Genomic DNA, 14,811 nt, shown 5'->3' with positions numbered 1-14,811 from the left:
GGAAATAGGGGGGAAATGGAAGAGAAATGGGGGGAAATGGGGGGCACAAGACCACGGGGTCGCGGGGTGGGGCTCAGGCCTCCAGCAGCTTCCCGAGGAAGCGCAGGTTGAGGATCTTGAGCTGCTCCTCCAGGTCCATGCGGACGATCCCGTCCTCCCCATCGATGCTGAGCAGGATCCCAGTGGCTTCCCGGTCCTCGCCCAGGATCACCTTCACCTGAGGGGCAGCAGTGGGGTCGGGGGGAGGGGTGCAATGGGGGGGAAAGGGGACTTTGGGGGTGCAGAGGGGTTGGGTGTGTGGTTCTAGGAGGTCTATGAGGGGCCATGGGGTGAGGGCCATGGAGGGGGGAAACCTATGGGGTTGGGGGCTGCCCTGTGGGGCTGTGAGAGTCCCATGTGTCTGGGGGTGCCCCATGGTGTTGGGGATCCCCACTGGGTCCTGGAGGTCTCATGGAATTCCTATGGGGCTCTGGGGCACCCTATGGGGCTCTGGGGTATCCTATGCGGCTCTGGTGTACCCTATGGGGCTCTGGGGCATCCCATGGGGTTCTGGGGTAACCGACGGGGCTCTGGGGTATCCTATGGGGTGCGCCACGGCCATACCTTGTTGCTCTTGGTGGGGGTGACGGGCTCCAGGTGCTCGCTGGAGATGCTCACCACCTTCTCGCTGTCCTTGAGGTACACAGAGCACATCCCCCCCTGTGGGGCGGGGGTGTCAGCACCCCCATATACACCCCTATACACCCTCATACACCCCCATACACCTATGCACCCCATATAAACCCCATATACACCCCTATACACCCCAATTCACCCCATATACACCCTTATGCACTCCCATACATCCCATGTACACCCCCATACACCCCTACACACCCCATATACACCCTTATACATGCCTATACACCCCCATAGACCCCCCCATGCCCCCCCCCCCCCCCCCAGTGGGGCTCACCGTGACGCTGCGGATGACGCCGGTCTGCCCCACACTGGGGCTGTCGAGCGCCGTGTCCCGCACCTTCACCTGGATGTCAGTGGTGACCCAGTCGCTGGAGCTCTGCTCGATGCCCGAGCCCGGGGTGTGCGGGTTGTACCCCCCTGGCGACGGTGCCCCAGGGGTCATGGGGCTGTACCCCACAGGGCTGGGGCTGGGGCTGGCCTGGGGGGGGGGGCACAAAGGGGGTTAAAGGGATGGGAGGTGGCTATGGGGCGCTATAGGGCTCTGTAGGGCTCTACAGGGCTCCACAGGGCTCTATGGGTACCTGATAAGCCATGGGGGATGGCGTCGGGTGGTAGCTGGCCGGTGAGTGGCTGTTCTGGTAGCCCACGGGGCTGGGCGCTACCTGGTGGTAGCTCTGGGGACTGGGGCTGGGTTGGTACGAGCCCTGCGGCGACGGCACCGCGTAGGGGGAGAACTGCTCCGTGTTGTACCTGGGGGAGGGGACAGGACCGGAGCCCCCCATGGGAGCCATCAGCACCGCGCCCCCCAGCCCCGTGTTTGGGGTCCCCATAGACCCATGATTGGGGTCCCCACAGACCCATATGCGGGGTCCCCCCATCAGCATTCCCCCCTCAGTCCATTGTTTGGGGTCTCCACAGACCCATGGTTGGGGTACCCCCATCACCATTCCCCTCCCAGCCCCATGTTTGGGGTCCCCCCTCCTGGCTGTGGGGTGCCCACACTCACATGGCCGGCGTGCCAGGGGTCTGGGGGTTGTAGGGCTGGTTGACCTGTGGGGATGAGGGGTCGGGGTACCCGGGGGTTTGGGGGTTTGGGGTCCCCCCATATCCCTGCGGGGACGGGGTGGGCTCGTCGTCGAAGCCGTACTCGAAGTCCTCATCCGCCCTATGGGGGGGGATAAAGGGGAGGGGATCATGGTGAGGGAAGGGGGACGACCCCCCAAAGTGGGGCTGCCCCATAGCAGGGGTTCCCCCCACACCTACCTGGAGGGGGTGTTGGGGTTGTTGGGGTCCCAGGCCCCGCTCTGGGCTGGGGTGCGGCTCCCGTCATGCAGTGGGGTCTGGGATCCATAGTGTGGGGTGCGGCTGCCTGTGCCCCACCAAACAGACCCACAGTGAGGGGGGGGCCCCAAACCCAGTTGGGCCCCCCCATCCCATCCCCGTGCCCCCCCTCACTCACCATCGTGCAGGGGGGTCTGGGAGCCGTACATGGGGGTGCGAGACCCAGAGCCGTACATGGGGGTCTGGGAGCCATACATGGGGGTGCGCCCATAGGCAGAGGTCATCCCCCCCGGCCGCCGTGAGCCCCTGTGGGACACAGAGACACTGAGCCCTGGGGGGGCCAAGGGGGCACCTATTGGGTGCTACCCTGCCCCACAGGGTCCCCCATTGGGTGCTGCCCTGCCTCATGGGGTCCCCATTGGATGCTGCCCAGCCATGGGGTCCCCCGTTGGGTGCTGCCCTGCCCCATGGAGACCCCCGCTGGGTGCTGCCCAGCCCCATGGGTCCCCTGCTGGGTGCTGCCCACCCCACGGGCCCCACTCACACGGTGGTGAGGCGCTGCCGGTCCACGGAGATGGTCTGGCAGGTCGAGTGCAGCTCCACGCGCGCCGTGGACTCGGTGGCATCCTTCACCACCCCGATGTACCCTGGAGGGCAACAGGGGGGGCAATGGGGGGGGCACCCGGGGAAATCCTCCCTGCCCTGGGGGGGGGGGCGGGTCAGGGGGGCACCCACCTTTGTAGGGCCCCTGAGAGATGCGCACGGTCTGGCCAATGAGGTCGTTGTCCCGGCGCCCGCGGCCACGGCTCATCCCACCGGAGCCGAAGCCTCCGCGCTGGCCTGAGGGATGGAGCCGGGATGGGGATGGAAATGGGATCAGGATGGGATAGGGACAGGATGGAGCCGGGATGGGATGCAATTGGGATGGAGATGGAGATGGGATGGGGATGGGATGGGGATGAAGACAGGACGGGGATGGAAATGGGATTGGAACGGGATGGGGATGGAGCCAGCATGGGGACGGGATAGGGATGGAGATAGGATTGGGATGGAGTCAGGACATGGATGGAGACGGGAGTGGGGATGGAAATGGGATGGAGACAGGATGGGGACGGAATGGGGATGGAGCCGGGTTGGGGATGGGATGGGGATGGAGCCGGGATTGGGATGGAGCCGGGATGGGGATGGAGCCGGGATCAGGGATGGGAACTCACCCCCCCCCCCCCCCAGGAACTCACCAGCACCACTGGGGTGCATGGGGCTGCTGATGCGGGGGCTCATGGGCGCGAAGCCGCCGATGGTGAAGTTGGTGACGTCCCGGGGCTGCGCGAGGAAAAGCTTCGGAATGGGGGGGATACGGGATAAAGGAGGGGTGGGATTCGGGATAAAGGGGGGGATCCCACCTTGGAGCCCCCAGCCAGCACCAGGTGCCTGGTCTTGCACACGAACATGCCCCCATTCTCCACCAGCTTCTTGCAGTGCAGGAAGGCGAAGCCGCGGAAGAGGTGCCGGATCTCCCCTTCCCGGCCCTATCACAGGAACACAAGGGGTGAACAGCAGGAAAAAGGGGGCGGGGGGGGGCTGAGCCCCCGGGATGAGGCTGGGTCCATCCTGCTGTGACGGGATGGATTCGACAGCCCCGTGGGGCTGGAGGGACCCCAAGGACCATTCCCAAGGTGCCAGGAGGAACCCCAAGGACCATCCCCAAGGTGCCAGGAGGAACCCCAAGGACCATCCCCAGGGTGTCAGGAGGGGCACCAAGGACCACCCCCAAGGTGCCAGGAGGGGCACCAACGGCCTGGATCCCCCTGGCCCACCCCAGCACCCACCGAATGGGGCCCATCAATGACTTTGACGATGTCCTTGACGTGGATGTTGTTCTGCTCCGAGTCCAGCGCCACAGCGAAGCGATTGTCCTTCTTCCTGGTGACCGCCTGGTGCCGCACTGTCACCACCTTCCCGTACATATTCAGCACCTGGGGGGGGGCACAGCATGGCGAGGAGGGGGGCACAGCAAGGGGGACCCCCCCATGGGGATGAGGAACCCCTATGGTAGGAGGCTGAGGGGGGAGATACCCGTGGGATGTAGTTATGGTAGCACCAAGAAATGGTTGGTGTCCTTGGCGGGTGTTGGTGTCCATGAGGGGATTATGGGTATCTATGGGGGGGTTACGGGTGTCTATGCATTATGGGTGTCCATGGGGGAGGTTATGGGTGTCCATGGGGTGGTTATGGGTGTCCATGAGGGAGGTTATGGGTGTCCATGGGGGGGTTATGGGTATCCATGGAGGGGGGGGGGGGTTATGGGTGCCCATGGGGGTACCTGGAACGTCTCCCGCTCCAGGCGCACGATGACCCCCACGCTCTGGGGGTCGAGCTGCACCAGCTCCCCCCACTCGTGCTGCCCCCCAACATCCACCCCGGAGGCCGTCTCCGAGCAGAGCTGCAGGTCTCGGGGCAGCACCTTCAGCTGTTGGGGGGGAAGAGTCAGGATTGAGCCCAGACCCACCCCGCCACCCCCCCCTTCCCCCCATTCCCTCCCTGGCACCTCGTGCATGGTGAGGTCAGAGAAGAGGATGACGAAGTTCTCCTCCACGCGCACGATGAGGCCAGTGTCGCCCTCGAAGCGCCCCGCGATCACCTTCACGTGGTCGCCCATCTTGAAGTACTTGCGCAGCTCCTGGGCTGGGAACTCCAGCATGTCCTGGGACAGAGCAGGATGAGGGCCATGGATGCAGGGACACAGGACATGGGGAGGGGTGCAGGGGGCTCCCGGGGCGATGCTGACCTTGAGGTCCTCGTGCTTGGGCATGATGGTGATCTTGTTGCCATCCACGCTGAGGATCTTGCCCTGCAGGTTGATGAGCTCCCCCTCGCACACCTCCACGTTGTCTCCCGGCTGGAAGTTGTGCTCCCGCTCCTTCCCTAGGGAGCGGAGGGGATGGCACCGGCGCACCGGGGATGGTGACTGGGGATGGGAGCCGGCGGCGGCACCGGGTACCTGTGCTCTCTGTCACCACCTCCAGGTCGATGCCTTCGGGCTGGTCCTCAAACTTCTCCAGCTCTGACAGCGTCGGCTTCACCCCCTCCGTGATCTATGGCAAGGGGATGGAGTGACCCCAAGCCGGGGCGCAAAGGGGGGGTCTGGATGTTAGTGATGGGGCTGGTCCAAGCCCGGGGCTCACCACGGCCGACATCGCAAAGCTCTTGAACAGGAACCCCTTCCGGCTGTAGCGGTTCCCTTCGAAGATGAGGAAATCCCCATCGGAGGCCACGTCCCCTCCCAGCGACCTGGGACAGACCCGAACCCCCCAGGGTGGGCAGGAGGCTCCTCCCCAGGGGGGCGTTTCCTCAGGGGGGGGCAATTGGTGTCCCCAAGTGGGGTCTTACCGGATCTTCTCGGCATCAAAAAGGCGCTGGGGGGGTCTCTTGAACTTCTTCCTCTTGGCGAACCAGTCCTTCTGCAGGGGCCAGGGAAGGGGTGAGGGGGGGGAAGGCAGGGGGACAAGCAGCACTGGGACGGCCCAGGAAAGGCCCTGGCTGCTCTCACCAGGCTCATGCGGGCTTTGATGCGGTCGAAGTCGATGCGAGGAATCATCTTGAGGGAGATCTGGTTCTGGCTGGGCTCCACGTAATCCACCTGGGGGGCACCACGGGGGGCTAAGCCCTCCCCATCCCTTGCTCTGTGTGTGTGTGCCCCCCCGCCCCATTGCTGCCCCCCATGCCCCCATTACTTGGGCGATGTCATCCTTGTAGATGCCTCTCTTGAGGCGCACCCAGGACTTCGGCTTGAGGTTGGTGACCTCCTTGACCACCTTGAGCACGTCGGTCATCTCCTTGATAGGGACCATCTGCTGGTTCCAGTAGCCCAGGCGCAGGTTGCCCACGCCCTCGATTGCCTGCTTCACGTGCGTCTGTTTGTAGGCCTCCACGTAGATGTAGCCCTTGACGTGCTCCGGTGCCACCACCGACTTGATCTGCAGCGGCTGCAGGGCAGGGGGGGTGGATAAGGTGAGGATATGGTGGGGATATGGTGGAGATAGGGTGAGGATACGGTGGGGACAGGGTGGGGATAGGGTGGGGACATGGTGGAGATAGGGTGGGGGTACGGTGAGGATAGGGTGAGTGTAAGGTGGGGATACGGCGGGGATGGGGGGGGATAGGGTGGGGATGGCACCAGGATGGCACCGGGCTGGGCCTCACCGTGTCAGTGAACTGGTAAGCGATGAACTTGCGCATGAGGGCGATGGCGGTGGAGCGTTCCTCCCCGATCTGGGGGGGGTAAAGGGGTTATGGGGGTGGAAAAGAGGGGTTTGGGGGGGCACACGTGGACCCCCATTTGTCCCCCACCCCAGCACCCACCTTGCACTTTACGGTCCAGAGGTTGGGGTCCCTGCAGAAGCACAGAGGGAGCCGTGGCTCCAGTTCCTTCTGTTTGCATCCAAACCCCCTTAGGCCCCGAGCCCCCCCCCCCCCCCCCCCGCCATTTCCCACTTGATTCATCCCAAATGCCCCCAGCTCCTACAAATCCATCCCAAATCCACCCCATTCCCGATGGGACTCACTTGACCCCCGGCAGCAGCTGCTGTTGGGTGATGTCATCTGAGAGCTCATCGGAGCCGCCATAAACACTGCGGAAAGGGGAAATACCGGAAGGGATGAGATGGGGTCGGGATGGGATGGGAATGGGATGAGATGGGGTCAGATGGGATGGGAATAGGATGGGAATGGGATGAGATAGGGTCAGGATGCGATGCAATGGGATGAGAATGTGATGAGATGGGATCGGGATGGGATGCAATGGGATGGGAATGCGATGAGATGGGATCGGGATGAGATGCCAATGGGATGGGAATGGGATGAGATGTGATTGGGATGGGATGCAATAAAATGGGAATAGGATGAGATGGGATCGGGATGAGATGCAATGGGACGGGAATGGGATGAGATCAGGATGGGATGCAATGGGATGGGAATGGGATGCAATGGGATGGGAATGGGATGAGATGCGGTCAGGATGGGATGCAATGAGATGGGAATGAGATGAGATAGGATTGGGATGGGATGCAATGGGATGGGATGTGAATGGGATGAGATGCAATGGGATGGGAATGGGATGAGATGCGATCAGGATAGGATGCAATGGGATGGGAATGGGATGAGATGGGGTTGGGATGGGATGCGATCAGGATGCAATGCAATGGGATGGGAATGGGATGTGCGTTGGGACTCACGTCTCTCCCACTGAGGACTTGGCATATTTCTTCATGTAATACTCGCCCAGCTCTTCCTCCCGCTGATCCCTGAGGAAGAGCAAGAGGAAAAGGGGCTCAATGGAGACCCCCCCAGACCCAGGGAATGCCGGGTGCCGGGAATGCCACCCCGTGTCACCTCCAGAGGTTCTGCAGGCGCCGCGCTCCAGAGCGATCCTCATCCAGCACCACGTTGTCAATGTTGGAAGCTGCAAGGAAGAGGAAGGTGAGGGCTGGGGGTGAAGGGGGATCCCAATGGGAACGGGGGGATCGGGGGGGGCTTACCTTCGATCTCCTCTTCCCGGGACAAGGAATGACGGTGGAGATGGAGCGAATGAGCGGCACGAGAACCCCCCGCGGGACAAAGGGGAGGCAGCGTTAGGAGCGGGGGCAGGGAGCAGGGAAGAGGGAGGGAAAGTGGCTAGGAGGAGGGGAAAAGGAGGAAAACCAGACTAGGAAGAAGAAAAAGGGGATTGGGAAGAGAGAAAAGGGATGAGGAGCAGGGAAAAGGGGTCGGGAAGAGGGAAAAGGGATCAGGAGCAGGGAAAGGGGATTGGGAAAAGGGAAAAAGGGGTTGGGAACAAGGAAAGGGGGTCAGGAGAAGCCCCGAAAGCCCGCAGGGAGCGCGGATGAGATGGGCTGACACAGACGTGGGGGGGATCGGGGGGGCCCCCCTGCTGTGGGGCTGCACCACCGGTGTCTGCCCCTGCTCTGCAGGGGGACACACACCCCTAAACGGGGGATGGCCCTCCTCACCTTTCTCCAGGATGTCCTCGGCTCCATCCTCCCATTGATCCTCGTCCTCGTACTCATCATCCACATCTGGGGGGGCCGGGGGGGGTGAGTGGGGCTGGGGTGTACCAGTGACCCCAAACCCCCCCATCACCCCCCGCCTGCCCCCCAGGACCCACCGGCCTCATCCAGGATGAAGCCCCCGTGCCGGGGCTTCTTGGCAGGGCGGTCATCGTCTTCCTCCTCCTCTTCCTCATCGTATTCCTCTTCCTCCTCCTCCTCCTCCTCCTCGGCCTCCTCTTTCTCGCTGCCTGCGGCGCTGGCGCGCTCCTCCTCGGCCTATGGGGCATGATGGATGGGGGGGTGAAGGAGGGCACCTGCTCCCCACATCCCCCCCCAGACACATAACGGAGTGGGGGCAGCTTCGGCCTCACCTCGGCCTCCTCAGCCTCACTGCTGCGCTCACTCTCGTCCTCAGAGAAGTTGCTGTCGTCACTGTCCGACATCGTGGGGCCGGGTGGGGCACCTATGGGGGTCCTATGGGGCCTGGGGGGTCCTATGGGGCCTGAGGGGTCCTATGGGGCTGTTCTATGGGGCCTGAGGGGTCCTATGGGGGTGTTCTATGGGGCCTGAGGGGTCCTATGGGGGTGTTCTATGGGGCCTGAGGGGTCCTATGGGGGTGTTCTATGGGGCCTGAGGGGTCCTATGGGGGTGTTCCATGGGGCCTCGGGGGCCCTATGGGGGTGTTCTGTGGGTCCTGGGGGGTCTTATGGGGGTGTTCTATGGGGCCTGAGGGGTTCTATGGGGGCCCAGCGGGGCCTAAGGGGGTTCCAATGGGCCAGCCGGGGGTCCCTCGCTCAGCTGGGCTCGATCGCTCCGCTCTAGGCCCCGGCCCGGCCGCTCTCCAGGCGCGGGCCCCGCTGCGCTCCCGCTGAGGCCGGACCCGGCTCTTGGGCCTGGCCCGGTCCCGTCCCGGTCCCGGTCTTGGCCTCGGCCCCCGTCAGGGCCCCGGTCCCGCCTCCTCTCGCGAGAGCTGCGGCAACATCACGTGACGGGGCTGGGCCGAAAGCACCGCCCGAGCTCACGTTCAGAGCGCGACCGCGGCGACGGCGGCGCGGGAGGGTCAAAAGAGGTGGCAGCGGACGGAGACGGAGACAGCGCCATCCCCGTGCCCCTGCAGTGTCCCCAATGCTATCCCAGTGTCCCCAATGCTATCCCAGTGCTATCCCAGTGTCCCCAATGCTACCCCAGTGCTATCCCAGTGTCCCCAGTGCTATCCCAGTGCCCCCAGTGCTATCCCAGTGCATCCAATGCTATCCCCGTGTCCCCCAGCCACATCCCCGTCCACCACACATCTGATACCAAAAAAAACCCCACACTTTATTTACCCCAAACCAGGCAATTTTCCCCCAAAGCTGGGGGGAGAGGGGGGAGCACCCCACGACACCCCCTCCTCGAGACCCAAAACCCAGCACAGGGACTCCAAAACAGGGCACCCCCCACCCCCAAATCCCTTTATCCCCCCATGGGAGTATTGGACAGGTCCATCACTCATGGGGGATCCATCACCCCATGGATGGGTTCATCACCTCATGGACAGGTCCATTACCCACAGAGGGGTCCATCACCCCATGGATGGGTCCATCACCCATGGATGAGTCCATCAACCATTGGGATCCATCACCCATGGATGAGTCCATCAACCATGGGGATCCATCACTCTATGGACGGGTCCATTACCCATGGACGGGTCCATCACCCATGGGAGGTCCATCACCCCATGGATGGGTCCATCTCCCATGGATGGGTCCATCATCCATGAGGGAATCCATCACCCATGGGGATCCATCACCCCCTGGTGGGGATCCACCCCCATCGCTCAGGGCCCCCCTGGGGGGGGCAGCTTCCCAGTGATCTTGTTGGCCCCCTCCAGCAGTGCGTTGTGGATGTCCTTGGCACCCGCAATCTGGGCCTTGATGAGGGGCAGGTACTGGGTGTAGGGCAGCGGCTCCCCGGGGCCCCCCTCCCCCTTGGGTGCTGCTGGCACCAGCCCCGGTGCGTGCTTGGCGCTGTCGAAGCTCTGCGAGAGGCACTCGTGGGCCAGGCGCTGTGGGGGAGGGGCACAGAGAGTGGTTGGGGGGATTATGGGATGCCATGGGGGTTTATGAGAGGCTATGGGGTGGTTATGGGGGGTATAGAGGGGTCCCTCACCAGGCACAGCTCCAGTTGGTCGCACAGGGCATAGAACTCCTCCAGGCTCTTGTCAAAGCGCTGCAGCGGCCCCTCGGCGCTCTTCCTGGGGGGGGGACAGGGTGTATGGGGGTTACTGGGGGTCACTGGGGGTTACTGGGGGGATCCGGGGAGACACTGGGAGGGTCCAGGAGGGTCACTGGGGGTCACTGGGGGCACAGTGGGGTGCGGGGGGGCACTGATGGGGTCCGGGGTGCCACTGAGGGGTCACTGGGGGGGTCACTGGGGGCACTGGGAGGCACTGGGGGGTCCGGGGGGGGTCACTGGGGGTGCAGGGGGGTCACTGGGGGGTCCGGGGGGGGGTCCCTGGGGGTGCAGGGGGGCCCGTGGGGGTGTCCCTGGGGGTGCAGGGGGGTCACTGGGGGGTCCGGGGGTGTCCCTGGGGGTGCAGGGGGGTCACTGGGGGCACTGGGGGGTCCGGGGGGGGTCACTGGGGGTGCAGAGGGGTCACTGGGGGGTCCAGGGGGGATCCCTGGGGGTGCAGGGGGGTCCCTGGGGTGCAGGGGGGTCACTCACTGCCCATTGTCGATGCTGGAGTTCTGCACCAGGTTCTGCGCCGCCACCTTCATCAGGGTCTGGGGGGCGGGGTCAGGAGGTTTCACACGAGGTCACAGCCCCTCCATAGCGCTACATTGGGGTCACACGGGGACGCCCCAAGCCACGCTCTCTCCCAAGTGCCCACGCCCATTCACTCAAAGCCCCGCCCACACTTAACCCGTCCGCCCCCATTGGCTCCCTCCACCCGTCAGCCCCGCCCACCCCCCGAGGCCCCGCCCACCGCGAGGCTCTCCTTGAGCTGCGGCAGCAGCACCCGCAGCCGCTGCCCCGGGTCCACGTCCTGCGCCTGCGCCGCGGCCTGCGCAGGGAGCGGCGGCCCCTGCGGCGGAGCGGGGCCCGCGCCCGGCCCCGGGGCGTTGGGGGGGGCGGCCGGGGCGGCGGCGGCGGCGGCGGCGGCGGCGGTGGGGGGAGGGGGCGGCCCCGGGCCAGGCCCCGGCCCCGGCCCCGGCCCCGGTTGTTGCTGCTGCTGCTGCGTGGGCGCCGCCATCTTGCCTCCGCTTCCGGCGCGGCGGGAAGTGACGTCACGGGGAAGGGGTCCTGCCCCCTAGCGGCTGCCGGAAGCGGTGCGGGCCGCGCCCCGCCATGGCTCCCACCATCCAGACGCAGGCGCAGCGCGAGGAGCCCGGGCACAGGTGCGGCCGCGGGGAGGGGGAAGGGGGCGTGATGTCACCGGCGTGACGTCACACTCGGGGGGGCTCTGAGGTCGGGCATGCTTCTGACGTCATAGCGCGCGTGGAGGGGGCGCGACCCCAGCGCGGCCTCCTGACGTCGTAGGGCGTGTCGAGAACGGGGGGGGGGAGGGGGCGGTGCGTGACGTCATAGCGCAAGCGTGAGGCGGGTGGGGCCCTTCATGACGTCACAGAGCGTGGGGGGAGGGGAGCCCTTTACGTCGTGGGAATTTTTGTGACATCATGGGGGGGTTGCTCATGATGTCGTGTAGAGTGATGACATCACAGGGTCGCTACGGCATGGGAGTCGATGACATCACTGGGGCTGGTGACGTCACACGGTGTCCCTGATGACATCACAGCTCCCGTGTTCCCCCCTCCCCCCAGGCCCAGCTCCCACCGGACGCTGCCTGAGCGGTGAGTTGGGGGGGGTGGGCCTTCCCTCCCCTATTGACCCCTGACCCTTGACCCCCCACTGACCCCTGACCTTTGCCTCCAGGTCAGGGGTTGTGTGCCGGGTCAAGTACTGCAACAGCCTCCCTGACATCCCCTTTGACCCCAAGTTCATCACCTACCCCTTCGACCAGAGCCGGTAACCACGCCCCACTGAGACCCACTGCGCCCTATAGAAATCCATAGAGACCCACAGAAATCCCATAGTGACCCACAGAGACCAAGACCTATAGCGACCCATAGAGACCCATAGAGACACCATAGTGACCCATAGCAACCCGTAGAGACCCATAGCAACCCCATAGAGACCCATAGACCCTTACAGCACCCTATAGCTCACTAAATAGCCCTTCGATGAGTGCCAGTACCAGCACCCAGAAACCCTATGGCACCCCACATCCACCCTACAGTGATCTACCTGCATGCTGTAGCACCCTATTGTGCTCCACATCCGCCCATAGTGCCCCAGGGTGAGCCATAGCGCCCTAGGGTGACCCATAGCGCCCCAAGGTGACCCATAGTGCCCCAGGGTGAGCCATAGTGCCCCAAGGTGACCCATAGTGCCCCAGGGTGACCCATAGCGCCCCAGGGTGAGCCATAGTGCCCCAAGGTGACCCATAGCGCCCCAGGGTGAGCCATAGTGCCCCAAGGTGACCCATAGCGCCCCAGGGTGAGCCATAGTGCCCCAAGGTGACCCATAGCCCCCCAGGGTGAGCCATAGTGCCCCAAGGTGACCCATAGCCCCCCAGGGTGAGCCATAGCGCCCCATGGCTCCCCGCCCAGGTTCGTGCAGTACAAGGCCACGTCGCTGGAGAAGCAGCACAAGCACGACCTACTCACAGAGCCTGACCTGGGCGTCACCATCGACCTCATCAACCCCGACACGTACCGCGTGGAGCCCAGCGGTGAGCGGGGGGGGCACAGGGGGGTATGGGGGGTGGCCCAAAGCCTCCTTCTGAACCACGCCCCCCCCCCGCCCCCCAAAGTGCTTCTGGACCCCGCAGATGAGAAGCTGCTGGAGGAGGAGATCCAGGCACCCACCAGCTCCAAGAGGTGACAGGGGAGCTCAGGGACCCCATAACCCCCTTTGTGCCCACCATAACCCCCTATGGGGACCCCTAAACCCTCTCTGGGGAACACAAGAGACCCCATAACCCCCTCTGTGCCTCCCAGAACCCCCAATGGGGACCCCATAACCACCTGTGTGCCCCCCATAACTCTCATTTGGGACCCCTAAACCCCCTCTGGTGGTCACAGGGAGCCCATAACCCCCTCTGTGCCCCCCATAACCTGCTATGGCCCCACAGGTCTCAACAGCATGCCAAGGTGGTGCCATGGATGCGCAAGACTGAGTATATCTCCACTGAGTTCAACCGCTATGGGGTGTCCAATGAGAAACCCGAGGTCAAGTGAGTCTGGAGGGGGGGGTCCAAGGTGGGGGGGAGTTTTGGGGTCCCCACTGTGCCCCCCTCCCCCCATGATGCCTGTGCCCCCCCCCAGGATTGGGGTCTCGGTGAAGCAGCAGTTCACAGAGGAGGAGATCTACAAGGACCGCGAGAGCCAAATCGCGGCCATCGAGAAGACCTTTGAGGATGCTCAGAAGGGGGTGAGGGATTTGGGGTGGGGGGGGGGGGGGTGGGGGGGGTTCTTTTGGGGGTGACCCCTCCTGCCCCCCCCCCCCCCCCCCCAGATCACGCAGCACTACAGCAAACCCCGTGTGACCCCGTGGAGGTGATGCCCGTGTTCCCTGACTTCAAGGTAAGGGGGGGATGCCCCAAACCCCTGCTCCAGGGTCCTATCGGGGAAGCTGAGGCATGGTGCTACAGAACTGAGGGTGCCATGGGGTGCTATGGGGTGCCACGGGGTGCTGTGGGGTGCCATAGGGTGCTATGGGGAGCCATAGAGTGCTGTGGGGTGCCACAGGGTACTATGGGGTGCCAGAGTGCTATGGGTTGCCATAGGGCGCTATGGGGAGCCATGTGGTGCTATGGGGAGCCACGGGGTCCTGTTGGTCCCCTGCTGCCCCCCAATCTCCCCCACTGCCCCCCAGATGTGGATCAACCCCTGTGCCCAAGTGATCTTCGACTCGGACCCCGCACCCAAAGACACGAGTGGCGCGGCTGCACTGGAGATGATGTCCCAGGCCATGATCCGGTACTGGGACCGGGGGGGGGACCCCGACATTGGGAGGGAACTGGGGGGAGGGGCATTCAACCCCATTGACCCCCCTTTGTGCCCCCTCCCACAGGGGGATGATGGACGAGGAGGGGAACCAGTTCGTGGCCTATTTCCTGCCCGTGGAGGAGACGCTGCGCAAGAGGAAGCGGGACCTGGAGGAGGAGATGGACTATGCCCCCGAGGACGTGTAGGGGGTCCTATAGCTTAGGGGGGTGCTCTATAGCTTGGGGGGGGTCTATAGCTTAGGGGGGAACTCTATAGCTTGTGGGGGCCCTATAGCTTGGGGGCAGCCCTATAGCTTGGGAGTGTCCTGTAGCTTAGGGGTGCTCTATAGCTTGGGGGGTTCCCTATAGCTTGGGGGGCCCTATAGCTTGGGGGGAGACCTAAAGCTTCTTAGTGTCCTGTAGCTTGGGGTGGCCCTATAGCTTGGGGGGGGTGCCTATAGCTTAGGAGTTGGGGCTATAGGTAGGGGGTACTGTACAACTTAGTGGGGGGGGCCTATAGGTTGTGGGTGCTCTATAGCCCTGGGACGAGGAGCTCTGTAGCCTCATGGACCTCAATGGATCCCCAGCACTGATGGACCCCGCAGCCCATTTTGGGCCCGGAAAAATGGAAATTGGGGAGCAGGACACCCCCAAGCCTCCCCCCGTGTCCCCCCCAGGTACGACTACAAGATCGCCCGGGAATACAACTGGAATGTGAAGAACAAGGCGAGCATAAGGCTATGAGAGAGAATTACTTCTTCCATCTCCGCGAGG

The 14,811-nt window shown here is 64.1% G+C and overlaps 3 protein-coding genes across 4 annotated transcripts; 1 reads left to right on the top strand and 2 right to left on the bottom strand.

The window, feature by feature from the left end:
- Window positions 1-29: 29 nt before the first annotated feature.
- SUPT5H (SPT5 homolog, DSIF elongation factor subunit) lies at window positions 30-8,477 on the bottom strand. Of its 2 annotated transcripts, XM_061444211.1 has the most exons (29): window positions 8,381-8,477; window positions 8,126-8,285; window positions 7,971-8,036; window positions 7,500-7,511; window positions 7,354-7,423; window positions 7,197-7,265; window positions 6,528-6,593; window positions 6,325-6,355; window positions 6,166-6,234; window positions 5,697-5,948; window positions 5,513-5,602; window positions 5,353-5,423; window positions 5,148-5,253; window positions 4,964-5,057; window positions 4,751-4,887; window positions 4,511-4,666; window positions 4,286-4,432; window positions 3,792-3,938; window positions 3,366-3,491; window positions 3,201-3,285; window positions 2,698-2,802; window positions 2,507-2,609; window positions 2,141-2,268; window positions 1,945-2,050; window positions 1,688-1,846; window positions 1,263-1,431; window positions 956-1,159; window positions 604-699; window positions 30-217 (listed from the first exon to the last, which is right to left on the bottom strand). In XM_061444211.1, the coding sequence occupies exons 1-29, from the start codon at window positions 8,450-8,452 to the stop codon at window positions 74-76; spliced, it is 3,240 nt and encodes a 1,079-aa protein (XP_061300195.1). In that variant the 5' UTR covers window positions 8,453-8,477; the 3' UTR covers window positions 30-73. The 2 variants fall into 2 exon arrangements, with proteins under 2 accessions (XP_061300195.1, XP_061300196.1); XM_061444212.1 differs by lacking the exon at window positions 7,500-7,511.
- A 1,327-nt stretch (window positions 8,478-9,804) lies between these two features.
- On the bottom strand, window positions 9,805-11,148 carry MED29 (mediator complex subunit 29; the record flags this gene model as incomplete). The annotated part of the gene is made up of 4 exons (XM_061444213.1): window positions 9,805-10,053; window positions 10,158-10,242; window positions 10,713-10,771; window positions 10,975-11,148. Coding segments are annotated over 4 exons (546 nt in total), but the record flags the coding sequence as incomplete, so codon positions are not given.
- Window positions 11,149-11,330: 182 nt separating this feature from the next.
- PAF1 (PAF1 homolog, Paf1/RNA polymerase II complex component) lies at window positions 11,331-14,805 on the top strand (the record flags this gene model as incomplete). Its single annotated transcript, XM_061444224.1, is given in 13 exon segments — window positions 11,331-11,386; window positions 11,810-11,839; window positions 11,922-12,014; window positions 12,659-12,780; window positions 12,862-12,928; window positions 13,183-13,284; window positions 13,376-13,481; window positions 13,566-13,599; window positions 13,602-13,633; window positions 13,926-14,029; window positions 14,124-14,240; window positions 14,715-14,769; window positions 14,772-14,805. Coding segments are annotated over 13 exon segments (946 nt in total), but the record flags the coding sequence as incomplete, so codon positions are not given.
- Between the last annotated feature and the right edge of the window lie 6 nt (window positions 14,806-14,811).

Source organism: Pezoporus flaviventris, unplaced genomic scaffold (genome assembly GCF_033815535.1).
Source record: "Pezoporus flaviventris isolate CSIRO_AGI_PZ_B2104156 unplaced genomic scaffold, CSIRO_AGI_Pfla_v1 ptg000732l, whole genome shotgun sequence".
Classification (NCBI taxonomy): Eukaryota; Metazoa; Chordata; class Aves; order Psittaciformes; family Psittacidae; genus Pezoporus; species Pezoporus flaviventris.
The sequence above is the reverse complement of the archived record's forward strand: the minus strand, read 5'-3'. Positions and strand labels throughout refer to the sequence as shown.